Below are 24,751 nucleotides of genomic sequence, written 5' to 3' on the forward strand. Positions count from 1 at the left end.
ACTGTAACCAAGATCTAGCAGAATTATATTTACAGTATAAGTCAAAAAGTAAATAGAAAAGTGAAAAATATTAAATAGGGAATTACATTACATAAAAAACATATCTTGAACTAAAAACAAAAAAAAAAGGAAAAAGCTCAACAATGAATAAGGAAAACATTGGTTGTCTCAACTATGCTATTCATTAGCCCATAAACTAAATAAATTCAAAAGTTTGAATAATTCATGAGCATTATCTTGGAAATGCTATTTTTCAATATACAATAAAGTGGAGAATGCTCCAGAGGTCTTACATTAATGATAGGCCCCCAAAAACAAACAAAAAACTGCACAGACCCATACAGTTTATAGAAAGTAATATACCTGACTCAGAATCCACTCAATATTTATAATATTGTTATCACTTTTCTTTGGACTCATGAGTATATGGGTGGGGGGAGGGCAACAGGGATGAGAGAATAAGTAAAATTATTTTACATAAAGCAAAATGCAAGACTGAATCCTAGGTGACAAGTTGATAGTTGGCTGATGATGTCAACTACTTACTTTCAGGTGACTAAGAGACCAACCTCAACAGGCAACAACAGGGATTTTCCTAAAATATATCAATGTAACCTAGAGCCAGTTCTTTTAAATATTAACCATTCAGTACCTCTCTTTCTCATTTTATTTTTTTATTTTTTAAATTTTATTGAAGTATAGTTGATTTACAACGTTGTGGTAATTTCTGCTGTACAGCAAAGTGATTTGGTTATACATATACATATATATATATATATATTCTTTTTCGTATTCTTTTCCATTATGGTTTATCACCGGATATTGAATATAGTTCCCTGTGCTATACAGTAGGACCTTGTTGTTTATCCATTCTATACATAATAGATGTATAGAATGCAAAGCATCTACTTATCCCAAACTCCCAATCCATGCCTCCCCGATCCCCATCCCCCTTGGCAACCGCAAGTCTGTTCTCTATGCCTGAGTCTGTTTTTGTTTTGTAGACAAGTTCATTTGTGTCATATATATATATATATATATATATATATTTTGTTTTTGCGGTACATGGGCCTCTCACTGTTGTGGCCTCTCCCGTTGCGGAGCAACAGGCTCCGGACGCGCAGGCTCAGCGGCCATGGCTCACGGGTGCAGCCGCTCCACAGTATGTGGGATCTTCCCGGACCGGGGCACGAACCCGTGTCCCCTGCATCAGCAGGTGGACTCTCAACCACTGTGCCACCAGGGAAGCCCTGTGTCATATTTTAGATTCCACATATAAGAGATATCACATGATGTTTATCTTTCTCTGTCTGACAATTCACTTAGTATAATAATCTCTAGGTCCCTCTACGTTGCTGCAAATGGCATTATTTCATCCTTTTTATGGCTGAGTAGTATTCCATTGTATATATATACCACATCTGCTTTATCCATTCATCTGTCAAAGGACACTTAGGTTGTTTCATGACTACCTCTATCTTTTGATTAGGTCACAAACAGGAATTTTTAAACATACTTATTTTTTGTTATTAAACTTCCTCAGAAATGGGCAGAGACTGATCAGATGTTTGTGTCTAATGAACATAATATTACAAATGTGACGTACTTCTAGGCACCAGGTTTCTCAGCTTTGAAAACTGAGTTCTCTCATGAGAAGTGCTTCATAAATAGAATCCTTCTTAATTTTTTAGATGTGAAGACTATCTGGAGTTAGTTACTAAACTAGACAAAGGGCTCATGGTTCACTAGGAATCACATTATCAGTCTATGAGCATATAAATATACATGTATTTTAAAAAGGGAAACAATCACTTGCTACTACCCATTTGTTCCACATCAAATCTCCTTAACTGAACATAATTATTCTACTTTAGACTACCATACAGAAGATATGGAATTTTACCTGATTTGTGTTGCTTTAACAATAGCACACTCATACAATTCTTTTTTAGTGGGTTGCACCTTGTACTTGAATAATAAGGGATCAATTGTATCTTTCTTCTTCCTAAAAAGAGCAAAGACACAAAGTAAGTTAATAATTTGTTTGGGGGACTTCCCTGGTGGTGCAGTGGTTAAGAATCCACCTGCCAATGCAGGGAACATGGGTTCAATCCCTAGTCCAGGAAGATCCCACATGCCGCAGAGCAACTAAGTCCGTGTGCCACAACTACTGAGCCTGCGCCCTGGAGCCCATGCACTGCAACTACTGAGCCCACGCGCCGCAATTACTGAAGCCCACGTGCCTAGAGCCCATGCTGTGCAACAAGAGAAGCCACTGTAATGAGAAGCCCACGCACCACACGAAGAGTAGCCCTGCAACTAGAGAAAGTCCGCATGCAGCAACAGAGACCCAACGCAGCCAAAAATAAATAAAAAATTAAAAAAAAATTTGTTTGGAAACATGATATTTTACATGAAATCTAGTTTCTAAGGACATACTATAACAGAATCTAACGCATTTTAATTTTAATTATGATTTTATAAGTTACTGATATGCCTCACTATTTTATTAGCCAAAATAGCACAGAGCACTATTTTATGTTCGGTAGGTACTTTAATTACTCATTCAATAAATTTTCCTTGGGTGAAGAAATTAACTCCAGATGAATAAGCAGACTCTCCAGTTTAGGTTAGATAACTTTATAAACAGCTCTTGGATTTACTTTTAAACCATTTTTAGCTATGTAATCTAAGAGCAAAAGTGGAGATAATGTAGTTTACCCTGTTTCAAGAACTAGCAAAGAGGCTACACATTTAATTCCCACCCCTACCAATTTCTCATTTTTTCTTCTCTTTTGAGGGTATATTCATTCATGCATCCATCCATTCACTAAATAGTTAAGAGCTTACAATGTGCCAAATACTAAAGAATAAGGATTCACTGGTGAACAAAATAGAAATACAGCGGGGAGACAAACAAAATAGACGACAGGGTAGGTGGTAAGTGCTATGAAGGGAATAGAGTGCAGAGTGAAAGGTCTCTATTTCATATAGGGTGATGATCCCTGATAAATTGACCAGGTAGGCCTTCCAAGAAGTTGACATTTAAGCAGAGATCTGAAAAAAATGAGGGAGCAACCCATGAAAAAACTCTTGGGGAAATGAGTTTTTAAAGGAAGAGAGAAAAGAGTGTGTAAAGGTCCTGAGGGGAAGGCATGCATGGTTTGCACAAGAAGCAGAATCAACAGGGAGAAAAAGAGGAAGGTTCAGTCAGAGAGGCAGCAGCAAGGCCAGACTATGGGTTATCATTAGGGCTTTCAATTTTACTTTGAGTAAAGACAGCAGAGGAGGGACTTCCCTGGTGGCGTAGTGGTTGGGAATCCACCTGCCAATGCAGGGGACATGGGTTTGATCCCTAGTTCGGGAAGATCTCACATGCCTCAGAGCAACTAAGCCCGTGTGCCACACTACAGAGCCTGCGCGCCACAACTACTGAGCTCAAGTGCTGCAACTACTGAGGCTCGCGCGCCTAGAGCCCTGCTCCGCAACTAGAGAGGCCACCAAAATGAGGAGTCCGCACACCGCAACAAAGAGTGGTCCCTGCTCGCTGCAACTAGAGAAAGCCCTCACGCAGCAACGAAGACCCAACACAACCAAAAATAAATTAATTAATTTTTTTAAAAAAGAAAAAAGACACCGGAGGATTCTGAATAATGGGGTGATAATGATTTAACTTACACTTCAAGAAGGATCATTCTGGCTGGGATGAGAGGAACAGAGTGCAAACAGGGATGCCAGTTAGAAAGCTAATGCAATAAAACTAAGTGAGAAAAATGTTGGCAGTACAGACTAAGAGGGTAGTGGTGGCAGTAGAGAGAAGTGGTTAGATTCTGGAAAAGCTGCCTCTGTGAATGCAACCGTATATGTAAAGGGGATATAAGTGGGGGTTATAGAGAAGAAAATGATATGAAAGGATGATAAAGAGAAGCATTGGGCAATTGGGTAATGAAAGTAAGATACAGTCAAAATGATATAAATACAGTACACACACGGCAGACAGTGCCAATCTATATGGATTTATATGATTTTTCTCCAAGAGCACTCAGCTGACCAAAGCTGTCAATTGACTAAATCTCAGAAACTTAACAGAGTTTCTTTACTATATGCACCATAAAGTGAATAATAAAGGACAGAATGAATTTTCCCAAGTAAACAAAAGTGGAATGTATAACTGAATGAAGTGAGCTTCAATTGTTCTTGTGCAGCTGACTAGAATTAACTAGGTAAGTTTCAGTTTTTGCAAATTCTAAGGTGTTGTTGAACCATATGGTTTAGATGCATAGTATACCAGTGTATGACTAGAAAGGAAGAGAAAAAATTATTTCAATGGGATATCAGTACCCAATCTGACATACATACATACTTACTTAAATAAATACATACATACATACATACTTATTTATTTAGGCTGTGCCCCATGGCTTGTGGGATTTCAGTTCCCCGACCAGGGATTGAACTCGGGCCTTTAGCAGTGAAAGCGTGGACAGCCAGGGAATTCATACATTTTAAAAATTATTAAAAATCACTTACCCATTTTGAAAAGAACTGTTTTGTGTTTCTGAATCATCACTATCACTGATGATAATAGTTTCTCCATCTATATTGCTGACATGTCCATTAGCAAAACCATTTTGGTGTGATGGAGGGAGGACTTCCAAAATCCTACACTGTAACCTGAAAGAAAATGATACATTTAAAAATGCAAATCATTTGATATTTTATAATCAAACATTTCAGAGCAATCTATTTTGAACAAATGAAAAGCAATTTTGTAGAAACTATGGCTGATTACTATAACCAATTTAATAAAAGAGAAAATCTGTAACATCCAATTTAAGTAAAGGTTAGCTACGATTTAACACAGTACAAGACTATTTTAAAAGTCAATTTATCATGATTCTTAGCAATTATATTCATCACTAAAGTTACTGTTTAGAAAATCAAGTACTGGCATAATGTCTCATTATACAGATTAGGCCTTACAAGAGTTTTTCAAAGCATTCAATATTTTAAATTCTGAAATTCTCCTGATCATAAACTTTTTTATTCTCTTTGTAACTTATATTGTGATTTCTGATCTCTGGAAAGCTTCCTATTCACTAACTCTACCCTATTTTGGCTTCCCTTACCTCTGCCTGCTGTATCTGGATTTTAAAGGCTGCAATTTCAGACTCACTCACCACAACTGAAATATTTCTCAATCTCATTTTTACTGTGCCAATTTTCAACTGACAAATAATTTAAATTTGCTATAGCCATACAATGGAACATTATTCAGCAAAAAAACAGGAATGAAATACTGATGCACTCTATAGTATGGATGAACCTTTAAAACATTATGGTAAATTAAAGAAACCAGACGGAAAAGGCCATATAATATATGACTCCAGGGACTTCCCTGGTGGTGCAGTGGTTAAGAATCCGCCAGCCAACGCAGGGGACATGGGTTCGATCCCTGGTCCAGGAAGATCCCACATGCCGTGGAGCAACTAAGCCCCTGTGCCACAACTACTGAGCCTGCATGCTGCAACTACTGAAGCCCACGCACCTAGAGCCCGTGCTCCGCAACAAGAGGAGCCACAGAGATAAGAAGCCCATGCTGTGACAAAGTGAGAGAGTGGCATGAACATATATACACTACCAAACGTAAAACAGATAGCTAGTGGGAAGCAGCCGCATAGCACAGGGAGATCAGCTCAGTGGTTTGTGACCACCTAGAGGGGTGGGATAGGGAGGGTGGGAGGGAGGGAGACGCAAGAGGGAAGAGATATGGGAACATATGTATATGTATAACTGATTCACTTTGTTATAAAGCAGAAACTAACACACCATTGTAAAGCAATTATACTCCAATAAAGATGTTGAAAAAAAAGAAAAAAAAGAAGCCCATGCACTGCAATGAAGAGTAGCCTCCCACTCGCCGCAACTAGAGAAAGCCGGAACGCAGCAACGAAGACCCAACGCAGCCAAAAATCGATCAATAAATAAATTTTTGAAAATTAAAAAAATAAAAAGATTCCATTTATATGAAATATCCAGAATAGGGAAATCCATAGAGACAGAAAGTAGATGAGTGGTTACAAGTAGTTTGCCCTTTTGCTTACATGTTTTCAAAATACATTTTTGCATTTACAGCCAAAACAGAATCATACAATTCCAGAAAGACAAACAGTATATTTAGAGCTGATTCATTTTGGGAAGCTGGTGGATTTTTACAAGGTAATTGCACTTATTTTCATTAGTGTACATTTTAGCGTATGCTTGCTTATATTCTCCTTTAGGAGAACATCTTTAGTATCCCCAACAAAGTCTAATATTGCTATTAGGCACAGAGAAAATCAGGATTTCCTGCTAGGAACTTTGCACTATACACTAATAGAAGAAACTAACTGGTCCCACAGCACCCTGAGGTTTAAGAATCAACAAAATGTAGACTATATGGGTGAATCTAAAACTCTCAAAGCATCTTATCTTCCCCCCTCAACTCAGGAATCTAAAACTCTCAAAGCATCTTATCCTCCCCCCTCAACTCACTTCCTCTCACTCTGAGACTTATAAACATTCAATTAAAAGTATCATATATGGGGACTTCCTGGTGACGCAGTGGTTAAGAATCTGCCTGCCAATGCAGGGGACACGGGTTCGAGCCCTGGTCCAGGAAGATCCCACATGCCGCGGAGCAACAAAGCCTATGTGCCACAACTGCTGAGCCTGCGCTCTAGAGCCCATGCTCTGCAACAAAGAGAAGCCACCGCAATGAGAAGCCCGTGCACCGCAACAAAGAGAAGCCCCCGTTCGCTGAAACTAGAGAAAGCCTGCGTGCAGCAACGAAGACCCAATGCAGCCAAAAATAAATTAATTAATAAAAAAAAGTATCATATATGACTCCTGAATAATTTGCTCCTAAAAAAAGAATTGATTAAAGAGAGAAAAGACTCAAATTACTAAAACCAGAAGTAAAGCTAGAAAAGATTATAAGAGAATACCATGGACAACTATATGCTGACAAACTGGATAACCTAGATGAAATGGACAAATACTTAGAAACACACAAATTGACTCAAGAAGAAATAGAAAATCTAAATGGATCTGTAACTATTAAGAGGGTTGAATCAGTAATCAAAAATATCCCAAGGGCTTCCCTGGTGGCGCAGTGGTTGAGAGTCTGCCTGCTGATGCAGGGGACATGGGTTCGTGCCCTGGTCCGGGAGGATCCCACATGCCGCGGAGTGGCTGGGCCCATGAGCCATGGCCGCTGAGCCTGTGCGTCCGGAGCCTATGCTCCGCAACAGGAGAGGCCACAACAGTGAGAGGCCCGTGCACCGCAAAAAAAATAATAATAATAATAAATAAATAAATATCCCAACAAAGAAAAGCCCAGGACCAGATGGCTTCATTGGTGAGTTCTACCAAACTTCTAAAGAATTAATACCAATTTTTCTTAAAATCCTCCAAAAGATTGAAAAGGAGAGAACAGTCCTTAGCTCATAAGGTCAACATTACCCTGATACACAAACCAGACAAAGATATGGCAACACATATAAAGAACTCAAAAAAAAGAGAAAAAAATCCAATTCAAAAATGGTCAAAGAACCTAAATAGACACTTCTCCAAAAAGGATACAAATGGCAATGAGCACATGAAAAAAATGCTCAGCATCATTAAGTCATAAAGGGAATGCAAAATCAAAACTGCAATGAAATACCATTTCCTACCCACCAAGATGGCTATTATTAAAAAATATGGAAAATAAAGAGTATTGGGGAGGATATAGAGATATTGGAACCCTCATGCATTACTGGTGGGGATGCAAAATGGTGCAGCTGTTGTGGAAAACAATATGGCAGTTCCTAAAAAAATTAAACAGACAATTATCATATGACTCAGCAATTCCCCTTCTATGTATATACCCAAAAGAACTGAAAATAGGAACTCAACAGACACCTGTACACCAGTGTTCACAATGACATTATTCACAACAGCCAAAATGCAGAAACAACTCAAGTATCTATCAACAAATGAATAGACTAAAAAATGTGGTATATACACATACAATGGAATAGTATTCAACCATAAAAAGGGATGAAATTCTGATACATGTTACAACACAGATGAACCTTGAGAACATTATGCTCAGTGAAATAAGCCAAACACACACAAAAACAAATATTGTATGAATCCACTTACATGAAGTATCTAGAATAGGCAAATTCATGGAGACGTAAAGTAGAATAAAGGTTACCAGGGGCAGGAAGGAGGGAGAAATGGGGAGTTATTGCTTAATGGGTACAGAGTTTCTGTCTGGGATGATGAAAAAGTTCTTGAAATAGTAGTGATGGTTACACAACACTGTGAATGTACTTACTGCCACTTAATTATACACTTAAAAATGACTACAATGGTAAAGTTCATGTTTATTTACCACAATTAAAAAAAATTTTTTCTTGTCCTAAGAGTAAAGCTGAAGAAGGCCCAATTACCAAGCCTACATTGGTAGCAAATGGAAATGGTGTCAAAAGAACTGCAGGCTAACTTTCGCCACTGGCTGATAGAAATAAACCAGTGTTTCTAAAGAGGAACAACTATAGGAAATTATATCAGGCAATTATGTAGTCTAATGGTTAAAAGGTTCTGTAATTTAGTGACATGAACTGCACGAAAATAAGGAAGGAATCAAATGGACCCACTTTTGAAGGGCCTAGGTACGACATCCAGTGGTCATATGGCTCAGGGTTCCAGGAGGTGATAAAGGAAGCTTTTCAGTGAACCTGTGACAAGGTTCTTCAAGTTAGAAAAAGAGATAGTTTTCACTTGGCAGAGTCCAGGTGAGTGCCCCTAAGTGGCAGCAGTGGTTGTCATCAAAGAAAAAGTAAACGGGTCTACGCTGGGCATAGGAACGGTTGGTGTGGCGCCTAAAATGGTCTGACAGTCCATTGAAGGGAATAGTCTATGATCCCAGTAGCTACTATTGTAGCTACTGCGGATCCCAGTAGATCCACAGAGCTACAATAATTTAAGAACTAATTCATTTAAAACTAACAGAAAATTAACAGAAATACAATTCTCTGACAGAGGAATAAGGGAGAAGGAAACCAGTACAGCTTAGAGACACTGTCTATAATGTAGTAAATGTTTTATATATAAATTATCCTGGTTATTTTCAATGCTACTATTAACTTTGTACCACACCCAAACCACAGGTCAATTCTTGCTAATCTAATCAAGGCTAGGCCTCTCACTGGTGCTTAGCTAAACTTCAGTTAACTGCAAGATGTCAGGTGAACACGTTCTAACAGATTTCCAAAGAGACTTAATCTATGTCTTTCAAATCCACTTGCTACAATTTCTTGGTCCTAGGGAGTCCAAAGAAGACTGGGGGGTGTAAAAAAGGTTAAAGAATCACGAATCAAGACCCAGCTAGTGGGTCTTGGAGAGTACAGAAACTCTAAATTAATGTTATGCTCCATTCTTTGAGGACAGAGTGCAGACTGACAATCAAAGAAAGGTCCTTATTATTATTAGCATTCCTGTGTGCCAGATAAGTATATCACTTTCACATATTTCTCTCCTCATATCAACTCTGCAAGGTATACGTTTTTCAGTAGATGAAATTCAGGGTCAGAGAAGTTAAAGCATTTGTTTATGGTCAGACAACCAGTAACAGTACAGCCAAAACTTTAACTATTTGGCTCTGAAGCCCATATATTTTCTAATCTTCCACTCTACTACTGGAGTTGAGGGGTAACACAACACTATACTGACCCAAGGGTATTTCAGAGCTTTAAGTCCAGGTAGTCAAGAGGCACTTTTGGAGCCTCTCCAAAACACATTTCAAACTTAAACATGTTTCAGAGTGAAAGCAAGTCTGTAGAACAGCAGCAAGCACAGAATGAGGCTGGAGCAGAAGTTGGCCATAAATTTCTAATAGTGACCAGCTAAACATGGAAATAGCCTTTTATGAGAATATTCTGGAATGGTATATGTATCTCCCCCCAAAAGCTGTTTTTGTTTTAATAGTCATTTAACAATAGTTATAGTTCAATTTATATCTCAAAATACAAATTCATTAAAATAAAAGCAAATTCTAGAATTGAAATATATGCAGAATATTTACAAGGCATTTGGGTAGAAGATAAATAATTAACAGCAAAAGGAAAGAAGAATAGAAACCTGGGGAGATCTACTTGACATAAAAGGACTGCCCCTCTCTGTTTGGGTCTCTAAAAATAGAATATGCTGAATCTATGGCATGCTTCACATCTGCTCACCTGTGCTGCCTCATTAACCTTTTATTTTCTTGTAATACAGGTGCCAAGAACATTTATTTTTAAAATGCTATGCTTGAATAATTACTTCAACTTTATAGGTAGAAACAGAGTAAACCTACTTAATTTGAAGTTTAGAGTTAAAAAAAATTCAAGTTAAAGAGGTTAAGTGATACCTCATTTTAAGTGGAGGAAACTAGACCACTCAACAAGTCTGCCTACTTCAAACAAAAAGACTGAATTATGTTGATTACTTGTCAGTGGGGAAGAAGCAGTCAGAAAACGTTGCTTTGTTTGTAACCTCTCACTTTTTAGACAAACTGATCAGAGCAGCTCAAAGAATGTTTCATTTTGAACTGTTCTGAGACTCTTGATGGACCAGAGAACCACATCTTCTTATTTCTCCAGTTGGCATTTGACCTATTATAAGCCTAAATATCATAAGACAACTAGAATCATTAGATTCTTGCTAAAAACTAAATCTGTTATTAAAAGATATATATAATACAAATAAAAATCTTTGGAAAGAAAATTCTAGATATAAGATATATGGGTTAAATCCTACATATCTCTAAAGTTTCAAACATCTGGATATTATCAGTATACTGTTTAAACCCTTTAGTATTCAAAATTATCATCTTAAAGCCACATGAGTTAGTTTGGTTAAGGTATCAACCAAATTAATGAAAGCCTCACCAAAATACTTTAAAATTCCAATTACTGTATTCAAATTAATAGATATTCAAAGTGTTTGTGGTCTCAGCTTTATGTTGATCTGACATACTGATGCCAACAGAGATGATACCCTCGTGAGGAGGCAAGACAAACACACGCAGATCAGAGAAAACAAAAACATTAAATATAATGAAAAGCCACCACAGACTTAGCAGCAAGTGACTTCTGTTTCAAAATGATAATAGAATTTTAGAACACTTAACTTGGACTCAGTGTGAAGGATGGATAGCAAAGGAAGAGAAGCAGGCTTCTTGCCTTTCCTCTATCTTGCTGCCATCCTGAACAAGGAAAACAATGGTCACAACCTTGGGATGACAGAGCAGAAAACAGGAAAAAGCCTGGGTTCCTGACAACTTTGTAGACCTGCCCTAACACTACAACTTAAGTACTTAGTTTTACATGAGAGAGAAATTTCTATTTTGTTAATGCCCCTAAAATTTTTCCTATTATAGGCACCCAAGTCAAATTCCAGCTGAGGAAAAGCAATATAAGCAATCTATTAGGTATACTAGGTATTTTTATTAAACAGTAATCAGTTTATAACCTGATCTATGTTAAATTTATTTTGAGTCAGAGTACTGCATTCTTCAACTCAGCCAAAAATGCTGAATAAGATTTTCAAACTTGAAAGTTATCGTGTCACTGGCAATACAGATTTTTTCAAGTCATATTTGTTTCAGAAAACAAAGTCTGAGGTAGAAAAATAAATTTAACCACCTATGATTTGTGGGCGTGGCATAAGAGCAATATGAGGGATCCCTGCAGTGACAGAAATATTCTGTACCATGACTATATTAATGTCAATATCCTGGTTGTGATACTGTACCACTGGGGGAAATTCTGTATTATTTTACAACTCTATGTGATTCTACAGTTATCTCAAAATAGAAAGTTTAGTTTAAAAATGCTAATGATAAACATTAGGAAAATATCAACTCCAATTAAAAGCATTCACATCACAGGGGAAAAAAAATCAATAAAAGACGAAAGTAATGTATATGTATCACTAAAAAGCTACAGTAAATAATGACGTATTTTTGGCAGGATAGCCATACAGCTCAATAGAAGGGAGTCCAGAAATAGACCCAAAATTCCATTTATATTCATATTCTGGAAGGGGCAAAATTATAAGGACAGTAAACAGATCAGTGGTTGCTAGAGTCTAGAAGGTGAGGGCAAGGGGTGACTACAGAAAGGCACAAAGGCCACTGGAGGGAGTATGGGTTTGATCCCTGGTTGGGGAACTAAGACCCTGCAAGCCATGCAGTGCAGTCAAAAAAAAAAAAAAAAGGGCACAAAGGAAGGTAGTAAAAATGTGTGATGGGTTACACGACTACGTATCAAAAGTCAGAGTCAGAGCTACACAATAAAAAGGATAAATTATATCATAAGAAAGTAATATACTTTAAGCCTTATTAATTTAGACTACTTAGGATAAAGGCCTATCTGAATGTAAGTTATTTAATTTAAATTATCCTTTAACTTAAAAGTAAAACATTTATTCCTTTTCTTAAAACAATATATACGAAAATGGCTAACTGAAGTAGGTCTACTTGTTAGAACTTATTGAAGCATAGATGGGTCCTGCTATACTTATCAGAAGACTAGCCAGAGAGTTCTTTGTAATGCAAAAACTCCATAAAGGGAGTCCTTTTCTATAATTTATTTCCATTTCAACTATAAACATAATAACAATTCATCTTAAAATGCCTATTTTTTTTTTTTTTATTGCGGTACGCGGGCCTCTCACTGTTGTGGCCTCTCCCGCTGCGGAGCACAGGCTCCGGACGCACAGGCTCCGGACGCGCAGGCTCAGCGGCCATGGCTCACGGGCCCAGCCGCTCCGCGGCATGTGGGATCCTCCCAGACCGGGGCACGAACCCATGTCCCCTGCATCAGCAGGCGGACTCTCAACCACTGTGCCACCAGGGAAGCCCCAAATGCCTATTTTTCATGGAAAGAAGTTCAATATATTGGTGTTCTCTCTTACAACATGAGATAACCAAATCAAATAAAGTCAGATGATTTATGTACATCAAAATACAGTGCATAGGGCTTCCCTGGTGGTGTACTGGTTAAGAATCTGCCTGCCAATGCAGGGGACACCGGTTTAAGCCCTGGTCTGGGAAGAGCCCACATGCTGCGGAGCAACTAAGCCCGTGCGCCACAACTACTGAGCCTGTGCTCTAGAGCCCGCGAGCCACAACTACTGAAGCCCACGCACCTAGAGCCCGTGCTCCGCAACAAGAGAAGCCACCGCAGCTACAGAAAGCCCGCGCACAGCAACGAAGACCCAACACGGCCAAAAGTAAATAAATTAAATAAATAAATTTATGAAAAAAAATACAGTGTACAAAAAATAACTACAAGAATTTGCAAAGAAATTATTATATAACTAACAAATTAAGATGAGAAAATTATACTTATTACTTCCGGCATTCTCGAATTTTTTGAGCTGGAAGCTCAAACAAAATAACCCAAATATTTTCTATTATCCTTATGGTCAATAAGCATTCTTAATATGACAACAATGAAATCAACATGCTGACTGACTGGATGACTAGAAGTAGATAAAGAAAAATACAAAAACATCTTTATAAAGATAAATGGTAAACATCAGCCCATTCTAATGGCCAATCACAGCAAATGATTAATGGAGCACTAAATTAATTCAGCATTACAGTACCTTTTATTCATTCTATTTCAATGTTGGTGATATATTCACTAGTCAAGTAAGACTTACCGACTTACCCTATGCCCTTTTTTTCCAGCTTTATTGAGAAATAATTGACATATATCACTGTATAAGCAGGCATACAGCATGATGGTTTGATTTATACATATTGTGAAATGATTACCACAATAGGTTCAGTGAACATCCAGCAACTCATATAGTTAAAAAAAAAAAAAGAAAAAAAAATTCTCCTTGTGATGAAAATTCTTAGGATTTAATCTCAACAACTTTCCTATATATCATGTATCAGTGTTAACTATAGTCATCATGTTGTACATTACATCCCTAGTACTTACTTATAACTGGAAGTTTGTACCTTTTGACTACCCTTCCTCCAATTCCCCTCCTCTCTATGTCCTCTTAATGTATTTATCTTATTTAGTCCTTCATTAGTCCTTCATATGTATTTTACTTATCTTTGCCCTACAAATTCTATTCCTACTACCGACAGACTATATAATGCTTGAGAACAGTAAGTACTAATGCTTTTCTCATATTTGATTATCTGCTTGCATCTAACACAGTGGGTTTTCAGAGAAGACACTGAATTTATTAATTGGCTAAAACAAAAAATGACTCAAAACTATCCCATCAAGCTTTATTTTCTTTACAGCACTAATCAGTATCTGAAATTATCCTGATTTGTATTTTTCTCTCTTGCACTTGAATATAAGTCCCTAGTCCTTGTCTTATTCACTACCCTCTTCCCAATACCTACAATAGCATTGAGCACACAATGTTTATTGAATGAATCACAAAAAATTTGGCTTTGTGTATACCTTAAGTACTAAATCAGAATATTCCCTACCACCTCTAAGAAAAAGTCATAAGGAGCTTCCCTGGTGGCGCAGTGGTTGGGAGTCCGCCTGCCGATGCAGGGTACACGGGTTCTTGCCCCGGTCCGGCAAGATCCCACATGCCGTGGAGCGGCTGGGCCCGTGAGCCATGGCCACTGAGCCTGTGCTCCGCAAGGGGAGAGGCCACAGCAGTGAGAGGCCCGCATACCAAAAAAAAGAAAGAAAAAGAAAAAGTCATAAGTAATTGCATTTTTCATCCCTGGAAATTGTTCTAAAAGATAGAAAAACAATAAATAAATAAAAATTCTGGGACTTCCCTGGTGGTCCAGTGGTCAAGCACCCACCTTCCAAAGCAGGGGACGCGGTTCGATCCCTGGTCGGGGAACATGCCATGGGGCAACTAAGCCCGTGTGCCACAACTGCTGAGCCCGTGTGCTCTGGAGCCCCTGTGCCACAACTAGACAGAAACCCGAGCGCCCCCAACAAAGATCTTGCATGCCGCAACTGTGACCCGATGCAGCCAAATAAATAAAAAATAAATAAATACTTTAAAAATCCTATGAAAAAAATAATTTAAAAAATTCTATTTTTCCCCATGCTTGCAGTCACCTTTTGCTGCCACTAGATAGCATTCTTTCACCTGCAAGCAAAATATTTGAAAAGAAGAAAGCTTAATCAGCTCAGAATGCAGAAGTAAAATAATTAAGGCACCCTCTGATGAGCACAATGGTTAAAAATATAAATAGCAGGAGAACCTGTTTAAATGAAGGAGCTTTTTTCCCTTTGAGTCAATGATCATAAAATGATGCTGATTTTCAGACACTCAACAATATGGATCACTCAGAGTGAATGATCAAAAGCTTAATCTAACCACATTATATACAATCCTATGTTGCTTCACACTTTGACAGAAATTATAAAATGCACAAATAAAGTGAAAAGCAAATAGTGAGTAATCAATAAGTACATTCAATTTATCATCTTTCCATCCTGCTTAAGGGCTATCTTTTAGTATTTCTTTCACACTCATTCCGCCCACACAGAAGCACTGCTTGTGCTTGATAACTTCATCACTTGTGACCTTGGGCAAGTTTTAGTTAATTAAGCTCTGTGTATGAACTCCTCAACTGTAAAATAAGCAAATGAGCACCTATCACATATGGCTGTTGTGGAAATTAAATAAGATAGTATAAGTAAAAAGCTTAGAACAGTGCCTGGCATATAATAAGCTCTCAAAAGTTTACTGGTATTGTCATCATCTCCCTAAAATGACATACAGTGAACTCTGAAGAACAGTGACTGTGATGTAAGAAAATTAGGGACTGGCTACAAAAAAAGATGAGTCATCACAGCTGGCAGGCTCTTCACTTGTCCCTGACAAGCACAGGAAGGATCTAACATTTACTGAGTGCTTTATGTGCCAGGCACTATGCTGGGCTCCTAAAAAATATTAACCACTGTGACAGACTGTTGCAGTTATGGCCCCCACTGAGTCACAGGCCTCCTTGATCCCCCTGCCCACACATTAAGTCTGGATTTGCTCATGTGACTTGCTTTGGTCAATGGAACACTAGCAAACATTGAGCAAGCTGAGGCTTGATATGTGCTTGCACATTGGAGCTTTGCCTTCTCCTGCTGCTGGGAACTCTATTCCTACTCTGGGAACAAGTTTGGATTGGCCTCCTGAAGGATAAGGGGCCACATGAAAATACCCACCCCAGTCTGAGGCCTTAGACATGTCAGTAAGGCTAGAGTAAGCGACCCAGACAATACAGCCCCAGACAATAAGAGCATTCCAGCCCACTATGGAATCATGAGACTATTGATTTAGGCCACTAAGTTTTGGGGGTGGTCTGTTATGCAGCAAAAGCTAACTAATACAACCGCTATATGAATGCAGATATTCATATTCATAACCGCTATATGAAGTAGATATTACTTGCTTTACAGATTAGTAAAGAAGATTCCCAGAACGAGTAACTCAGTTTGGCTCCAAAGGCTTTTTCCACCATACCAAGCCACATCTACATGCTATACTCTGAGGTTCTAGATTAAAAGGGTATCTCTGGGGACTTTATTCTTTAACCCTTATTTCAGCAGTAATCTTTCCTCTCTACCAGGAGTCAGCACACTATGGCCAATGGGCCAGATTCAACTCACTGCCTGTTTTGTGTGGTCTACGAGCTAAGAATGGCTTTTACATTTTTAAGTGGCTTAAAATAAAAATAAGAATATTTTGTGACATGTGAAAATAACATGGAATTCAAATTTCAGTGTTTATAAATAAAGAATTACTAGAATACAACCATGCTCATTCGTTTATTGTCTATGGCTGCTTTTGCACTATAACAGCAGAGTTGGCTGGCTGTGACAGAGACCATATGGACATTGAAGTCTATAATATTTCCTATCTGGCCCTTTATTTTTTAAAAAGTGTGCCAACCTCTACTCGGAATTATTCTCTTGGCATGTGTTTTTGAGTTAAACAAAGGATTTTGCCTGGCCTTTAGTGATGAGCAGACTTTTTTTGTACTTTTATCTCTCCTTTTCCTTTCATTGAAAATTATTTTAGCTTATGTCATTTCTCTTAGTTCTCTTTTAACTTTAATCTTTGGACAATCTCTGAATTTGTCTAAGAAAGGCAGATAACCCCATTTTATTTATTTTTTTATACAGCAGTTTCTTATTAGTTATCCATTTTATGCATTTTAGTGTATACAAGTCAATCCCAATCTCCCAATTCATCCCACCACCACCCCCCCACCGCTTTCCCCCCTTGGTGTCCATACGTTTGTTCTCTACATCCGTGTCTCTATTTCTGCCCCAGATATCCCCATTTTTAAAATGGTTAGCCAGAACCACTGTGATCTTATATTGGCCGAATGGAACAGACTATAAAGGAGGTAGAAGATGATGTAGGAGAGAGATTTTATTCAGAAGACCTCTAACTTCCCAGACCTGAACCTGTGTAATAACCACGTAGAAATGGACTTCCCTTTTATTCCTAACAGGGATTTCAGGACAGAAGTAGCTATACATAGTCTTCTCTCTTTTGTGAGATTTGTCTCTAATATTCTCCTGCCATAATGAACTAAGAACTTCAGGACTACTACTAGTCTACTTCACCATCCTGCTGCTAACCAGTTCAACGAGACACAAATTGAAGTAAACATTGTTTTCCTTTTATAATAGAAAAGAGGTGAACCTCAATTTACTTGCCATCCCCCATTTTTATCACTTTTCTTACTACAGTAAGACTCCCACAATAAAGACCTTAAGTCCTGGTAGAGACTCAGCTGACTCTTTGCACTTGGTATTAGTGCAGAGGATCAATAAAGAGCTTGCCATAGAAACCAACTACCCTCCTCCAACATTTACCATCCAAAGACTTTTGAGAGGCATTAGGCAGATCCTCCTAATGGCCAATGCAAATTGGAAGGTCCTGAGAACACTGAAGAAAATGAATACATTTGTATGATCAGTCTAAACTTCACTGAACTATTTTGTTAAGAATCGAGCAGTTGAATCCATACAGAAATATTTACAACAGAAGCTTTATATGTTATTTGAATTAAACACTTTAGAAAAACAAATTCATTTTCATTTATTTTTGTGGCTACTTAATAGGGATTTTTAGGATATAAAAAGGGTTTCCCAGGATGGCCTCCAATTTATATTATTATACAAGTAAATAAGGATTCTAAATTTTAACTGTTCAACTTGCAACAACAATCCAGCAGTCAGTCAGGCTGTAAGTCTGAGTCTCTGATACATACAACAATATATATCTAAAGAAGACTCTAACTAGGAATTCCAAAGAAAGAACAGCTGTCCCAAATAGCCTTTTTTTTTCTATTAATAATTATATCATCAGTATACTAGGGTCATCAGGAACTAAAGACTGAAACAACAATTTGAGGATGTTCCTTAGGACTCTCCTTGGCTAAGAACCAGGAATTTTGACCTTAAAAGGGCAGTAGTATAAGCTGACCAATAGAAAGTCTTCTATTTGAAAGAACTATAATAAACTTAATTAATATACGTTGTTAAAAGTTATATATTATATCTGCACCTAAATAAGAAGCCTCCCTCCTCAATCCTTTCTACTAATTTATATTTTTCTCTGTCTTCAAATTTTTAGTCAAATAACCCTTTTCCAAAACTTCTCCTTGGATTAATCCCACCTGGATCCACTCACTGATATCCAAGCATGTATGTTTAAATCAAAATAACTGTACTGTTCCTCACTTACACTTTTTATGTTCATCTTATCTCCTCAATATATTTAGTATTTCCCTTTGTCCTCAACATTAATGCATTTTAATTCATTATGATTCACTAATATCATTTAGGTTAGCAATACAAAAAAGAGCTCAAAGATTAAAAAGTCCATTTTCTCATTTCCAATTCTAATATATAATAAGTACCTACTCTCTACATTTTAGGTTTTTATGCTAATTTTCTTTTATTCATTAGACTAAAGTGCTTGAAGCATTCCACCAATGCAACATAGAAAGCCACAGGGAATATACCTTGATATCTGAATAGATAAGAGCTCTAGGTGGCTGGTCTCTATTTGATGCCAAAATTGATATCAGTTTGTAAGATTAAAAAGAATTTCATAATCTTCATTTTACAAGGCAGTTCTAAAAACAATACTGAACTGTAGTATCTTATGCTTCTTGACTAGATAGCATTTCTAAGTGTTAAATCTAAATAGTATGGGTATAATATTTGGGAAAATCTAGCTATCAGTGAAACTCCGGTGCAAATCCAATTCTGCTTTTGTATTGATTTAACCTACATTGGAGAAAAGGTCTGTCATTAAGTCATAGGTCAGAGATTATGTGGAAAAAAATGCAGTTCATTATTTTCAAAGAGCAAATTCACATAAGGCTAACAAAAGGAATAACTTTCTCCATCCTCAGAAAAAGGCAATACTCCAAGTAAGCTTTTTAGGAACACACAGTTTAGCGAGTTTATGCAAAACCAATTAGAAATGGTGCATGTGGTTTTCTAATGTAAGAAGACATCCAAATCATTACAAAGTGAAAAAGCTACTTTTTTTTTTAATTTAGTGTAGTACAGAAAAAAAGAGAACTATGCACTAATTTTTTGACTGTGGTTATCTCTGAAAGGAGCATTTGGGAAATGCACTCCAGGCCTTCACATTTTACTTTTCTCTCCTGTATATAAATTTTTATAGGAAAAAAAAAAGCAGATTTTTAAAAAATTATAAACTTCAGCCTTGATAAGAAGAGCATATAATTTTTTTTAATTTAAAGACTTTGGTTTTTTAGAGCAGCTTTAGATTCACAGCAAAACTGAGAGGAAGACAGATATCTCCCATATACTCCTTGCCCCTGCCACATGCATAACCCCTCTATCAATATCCCACACCAGAGAAATAACACTTGTTAACAATCAGTGCACCTACATTAACACACCATTATCACCTGAAGTTCACAGTTTACATTAAGTTTCACTATTGGTACTGTACATTCTATGGGTTTGGATAAATGTGTCCATCATAGTACCACCGGGTATTTTTACTGCTTTAAACATCCTCTGTGCTCAACCTATTCATCTCCCCTCTACCCCATTCAACCCCTGGCAATCACCGATCTTTTCATTGTCTCCATAGTTTTGCCTTTTCTAGAAAGCCATATAGTAGGAATCATACCATACATATCCTTTTCAGATTGGCTTTTTTCACTTAGTAATATGCATTTAAGGTTCGTCCATGTCTTTTCATGCTTGAAGCCTCATTTCTTTTTAGCACTGAATAACATTCCACTGTCTGGATGTACTGCTGTTTATTTATTCATTCATCTACTAAAGGATATCTTGGTGCTTCCAACTTTTGGCAATTATTAATAAAGCTGCTATAAACATTCGTGTGCAGGTTTTGTGTGGACATAAGTTTTCAACTCTTTCAGGTAAATACCAACAAACAAATAACCTTTTCAAAAATTCCGGGTCACCCATCAATATCATTAGAATTAAAATGAAAGCATCTAGCACACTGCCTAGCATACAGGAAAAGTTCAATAAATGCTAGCATATTTTTATTCTGCAACGTTTTCTAACGTTACCAAATTAAATACTGAGCCAGGCCAGTATACTTTGTAGTTAATGTTTACTCTATCTCCTCCTTTGCTATAAGGTGCCACTTCTTGCTTCTGTCAGTATATCTGTTGGGTTGGCCAAAAAGTTCGTAACATCTTACAGGAAAACCCGAATGAACTTTTTGGCCAACCCAATACTTTTAGAAGTACCTTCTCACCTGCTGCTTCACATTTCCTATGAATCTTTCAGCTACCAGAACATCCTGACTGTGCTTATAAAATGTCTGAAAACAAGTTGCCCAAAGCCTACTTTTAACTAAAAAAAATTACCAAATATACAATTATATTCTGACTCATTTTTAAAAATTCTTTCAAACTCTAGTCCTTTCTTTACACTGAATGATGACTCAACAGTCCAAAATGTTTTTTGTTGCGTGATTTCTACCTCCTTTTTCCTGATTCAATTCACCAGTTCTAGGGCTGGGGAGAGAAGATGAGTTTATCATGCAATTATTTGAGTTCTAGCTCACCATCCTCCTAATCCTTTATTAAACAATGGTTATCAGGCTTGTCAAAAAAAAAAAAAAGATAAAGTTACTTGAAACTTGGATGTCTTGAAATCTGCTTGTGTAGCATTTTTAGAAGATCACATACAAATGAGGGATGATTGTCTTCAAAAACAAACAACTATGTCTTTCTAAGACACTGATACTGTTAACTATGGGGTTTCCGCTCAGAGTTGCAACAGAGAAATTTGATTCCAAGTTACAGTGTCCCAGGCAGCTACTGTAGCCTCACATCACTACTGGCACATCCCAACAAACAAACAAAAACACAACAAAACTGCATGACCACCAATAAACAGATTCAAATACTAACAAGACACCTACATCAAAAGGCAATATTGGGACTTCCCTGGTGGCGCAGTGGATGGGACTCCGTGCTCCCAATGCAGGGGGCCCGGATTCGGGAACTAGATCCCACACCCATGCTGCAACTAGGAGTTCGCATGCCACAACTAAGGATCCTGCCTGCAGCAACTAAGACCCGGCGCAACCAAATAAATAAATATTTTTTAAAAAGGCAATATTATATAATACAGCTTTTAAAAATGCACATCCGTTATGTCATTTTACCCTGTGAGGCAACCCGGTAAGGCTGGGGGTCCATTTAACACATGAAAAAAGACTAACACTTAAGAGTTTAAATTACTTGCACAGAACCATACAGCTAATCACAAATGGCAGAATCCAAAACCAAGGACACAGTGATACTGAGAAAGAAATAATTTTGTAAGTCAGCCCTATCTGAATTTAAATCCTACAATTTACTACTTAAAAGATTAGAATGGATGCTCCATCACTTTGCTTTGTTCACTGCTGTATCTCCAGTGTCTGGAACAGTGCAAGTATCAATAAATAATAGGTATCATTAAATACATGGTAAACAACTATCAAAAAAAACACAACTTCTTTGGATCTCTGTTTCCTCATCTGTAAATAGAAACCGTAAGTCCTTGTCTCATATCTGCTGATATAATGTATATTCAAAGCATCCGGTAGTTATTTAAGAATTAACAGACCTGACTACCAGTTTAGTGTTTTCTTCACAAGACCAGCCATCCTCTCACTTTTCCCATAGGCTCCAAGGAAGCAGCAGAAAACAAATGGCAGCATGATTGGCAGGCAAGCTGGTGGTAAATCAGGATGGGGCATGTAAAGAACTAAACTGGTGTGGTTCAGTCAAGTAGTCTGCTGTTCTCTTTACTTCATCTGCCATAGCAATGACAAAGGATCTTCTAGAAGAATCTGTCTGCCGATTGCCAATTTCAAAACAGAAAGTCTTGGTGGGGAGGGAAGCACCTAATCTATACTGGTAAGGTGCAAAAAGAAAAGAGGGAGGGATATCTAAAGGTAAATGAGACAATAAGAATACTGAAGTGAGAAGATCCAGAGTACCCATACTGAAATAATTCAGCCTAAGAATGGGCCCATCCACTTCTCTGTAACATAGCATATTCTTTCCAGTAAATCTAATCCAGTAATTCTAATGGATGAAGAAGTCTTGAGGACTACTGCTGAGTTCTGCCAACACAGATAGAAACAAAAGGTAGATGTTATTGACAAGCAGCACAAAAGTTAAAAGCAAAGGGAAATGGTGCTGCAAATGGTACCATAAAGAATGTGAGGGCTTCCCTGGTGGCACAGTGGTTGAGAGTCCGCCTGCCGATGCAGGGGACACGGGTTTGTGCCCCGGTCCGGGAAGATCCCACATGCCGCGGAGCGGATAGGTCCGTGAGCCATGGCCGCTGAGCCTGCGCGTCTGGAGCCTGTGCTCCGCAACGGGAGAGGCCACACAGTGAGAGGCCCGCATACCGCAAAAAAAAAAAAAAAAAAAAAAAAAAAATGTGAAAAGACAACTCACAGAATGGGAGCAAATATCTGCAAATCATATATCTGCTAAGGGACTTATACCCCAAATCACAAAGAACTCTTACAACTCAGTAATAAAAAGATAAATAACCCAATTTAAAGATGGGCAAAGGACCAGAGAAGACATTTCTCCAAAGATACACAAATGATCAATAAGTACATAAAATGATGCTCAACATTATTAGTCACCAGGGAAATGCAAATCAAAACTACAATGAGATACCACTTCACACCCACTAGGATGGCAAAATAAAAAAGACGGACAATAATAAATTGTACATACATATCGCTTGATGAGGATGTGGACAAACTGGAACTCTCATACATTGCTAGTAGGAATGTAAAATGATGCAACTGCTTTGGAAAAGTTCGGAGATTCCTCAAATGCTAAACATAGAGTTACCAAATGACTTAGCAATTCTACTTCTAGGTATATACCCAAGAGAACTGTAAACATATGTTCACACAAAAACTTGTACAGAAATGTTTGTAACAGCATTATTTATAATTGTCCAAAAGTGGAAGCTCAAATATCTATTAACTGACAAATGGATAAACAAAATGTGATAGATCCATACAGTAGAATTTCTTTATCAATAAAAAAAAAATACTGATACATGCTACAACTCAGATGAACCTTGAAAACACAGTTAAGTGAACGAAACCAAACACCGAAAGGTACATACTTTATGATTCCACATATATGAAATGTCCAGAATAGGCAAATCCACAGAGACAGAAAACAGATTAGCGGTTGCCAGGGGCTGAGGAGAGAGTGCAGTGGGGAGGGCCTGCTAATTGGTACAGGACTTATTGGGGTGATGAAAACATTCTGGAATTAGTGGAAATCATCACATAACTAAAAGCCACTGAATTGTACACTTTAAATGGGCGAATTTTACAGTGTGTGAATATCTCAATAAAGCACATTTAACTTAAAAAGCAGAGGGAGATGTATGTCCTGTGGAAGCAAATTCTTCTAACGTCACATTCTAACTTTCAAAGAGTGGAAAGTGGGAGTAGGAGCACAGACATCTCATACTGTGGATCCTATGGATCCCATGAAGATAGTAAGTGCCTGCTATTTCTCAGCCACTGGGAGAAATCCACTGAATTCTCTAAATAAGCCCTGTAACGATAAGCCTCAAGCCACAGTCAGATACAAAAGCCACAGGAGCCTGCAGATAAAAGTCAACAGGGATACTGAGGAAACTCAACCTGGAGCTTCTCTCAGCACTGAAGCTGGATTTACCCTAGTTGACCCCCTGAGGACACCAGAACCTTATCACTAGCATCATCACCTCAAAACTGAACTCATCCCAAAGTTACACAAGCAGATGTGAAGCCAGAAGGGACACATGTTCCTTGGGGTCTAGAGCACTTTCCAAATGAAAAACATCATGCCAAGTCCTCTCCTCGTATCAGTGTAATAGAATAAGAGTTTACAAGCATGACAGAGAACCAAAAAAATCAAAATGGAAAAAGATAGACTCTTTTTACTTGTCATTTATTGAATACTTGCTGTGTGCATGGAGCATCACATACAACATCTCAGTCAATCTTCACAATAATTCTACTACATACACAAAGAAGAGATAAGTGATGTTAAATAACTTCCCCAAAAGTTACACAAGTAGTACGTAGATGGGAGAGGTACAACTCCAACCAAAGGGAATCTAGTCAAGTTTATATATTTAAGTTATTTTAACGGAAATTTAAG

At 37.7% G+C, this 24,751-nt stretch overlaps 1 protein-coding gene across 6 annotated transcripts in view; it reads right to left on the minus strand.

Moving 5' to 3' along the window:
* The window catches only part of BAZ1A (bromodomain adjacent to zinc finger domain 1A), a 94,323-nt gene that overhangs the window by 53,855 nt on the left and 15,717 nt on the right, over positions 1–24,751 (minus strand). For 5 of the 6 annotated variants that reach the window (XM_089907593.1, XM_089907594.1, XM_022570733.3 and 2 more), the window contains 2 exons: positions 4,531–4,674; positions 1,904–2,005 (listed from right to left, as the gene is read on the minus strand). In XM_089907593.1, coding sequence (XP_089763719.1) covers positions 1,904–2,005; positions 4,531–4,674 — 246 coding nt within the window. The remainder of the gene's footprint in view (positions 1–1,903; positions 2,006–4,530; positions 4,675–24,751) is intronic. The other variant, XM_089907592.1, reaches the window with a different exon arrangement.

Source organism: Delphinapterus leucas, chromosome 2, assembly GCF_059928025.1.
Source record: "Delphinapterus leucas isolate spDelLeu-1000000601 "Yukka" chromosome 2, BTC_Dleu_Yukka2, whole genome shotgun sequence".
NCBI lineage: Eukaryota > Metazoa > Chordata > Mammalia > Artiodactyla > Monodontidae > Delphinapterus > Delphinapterus leucas.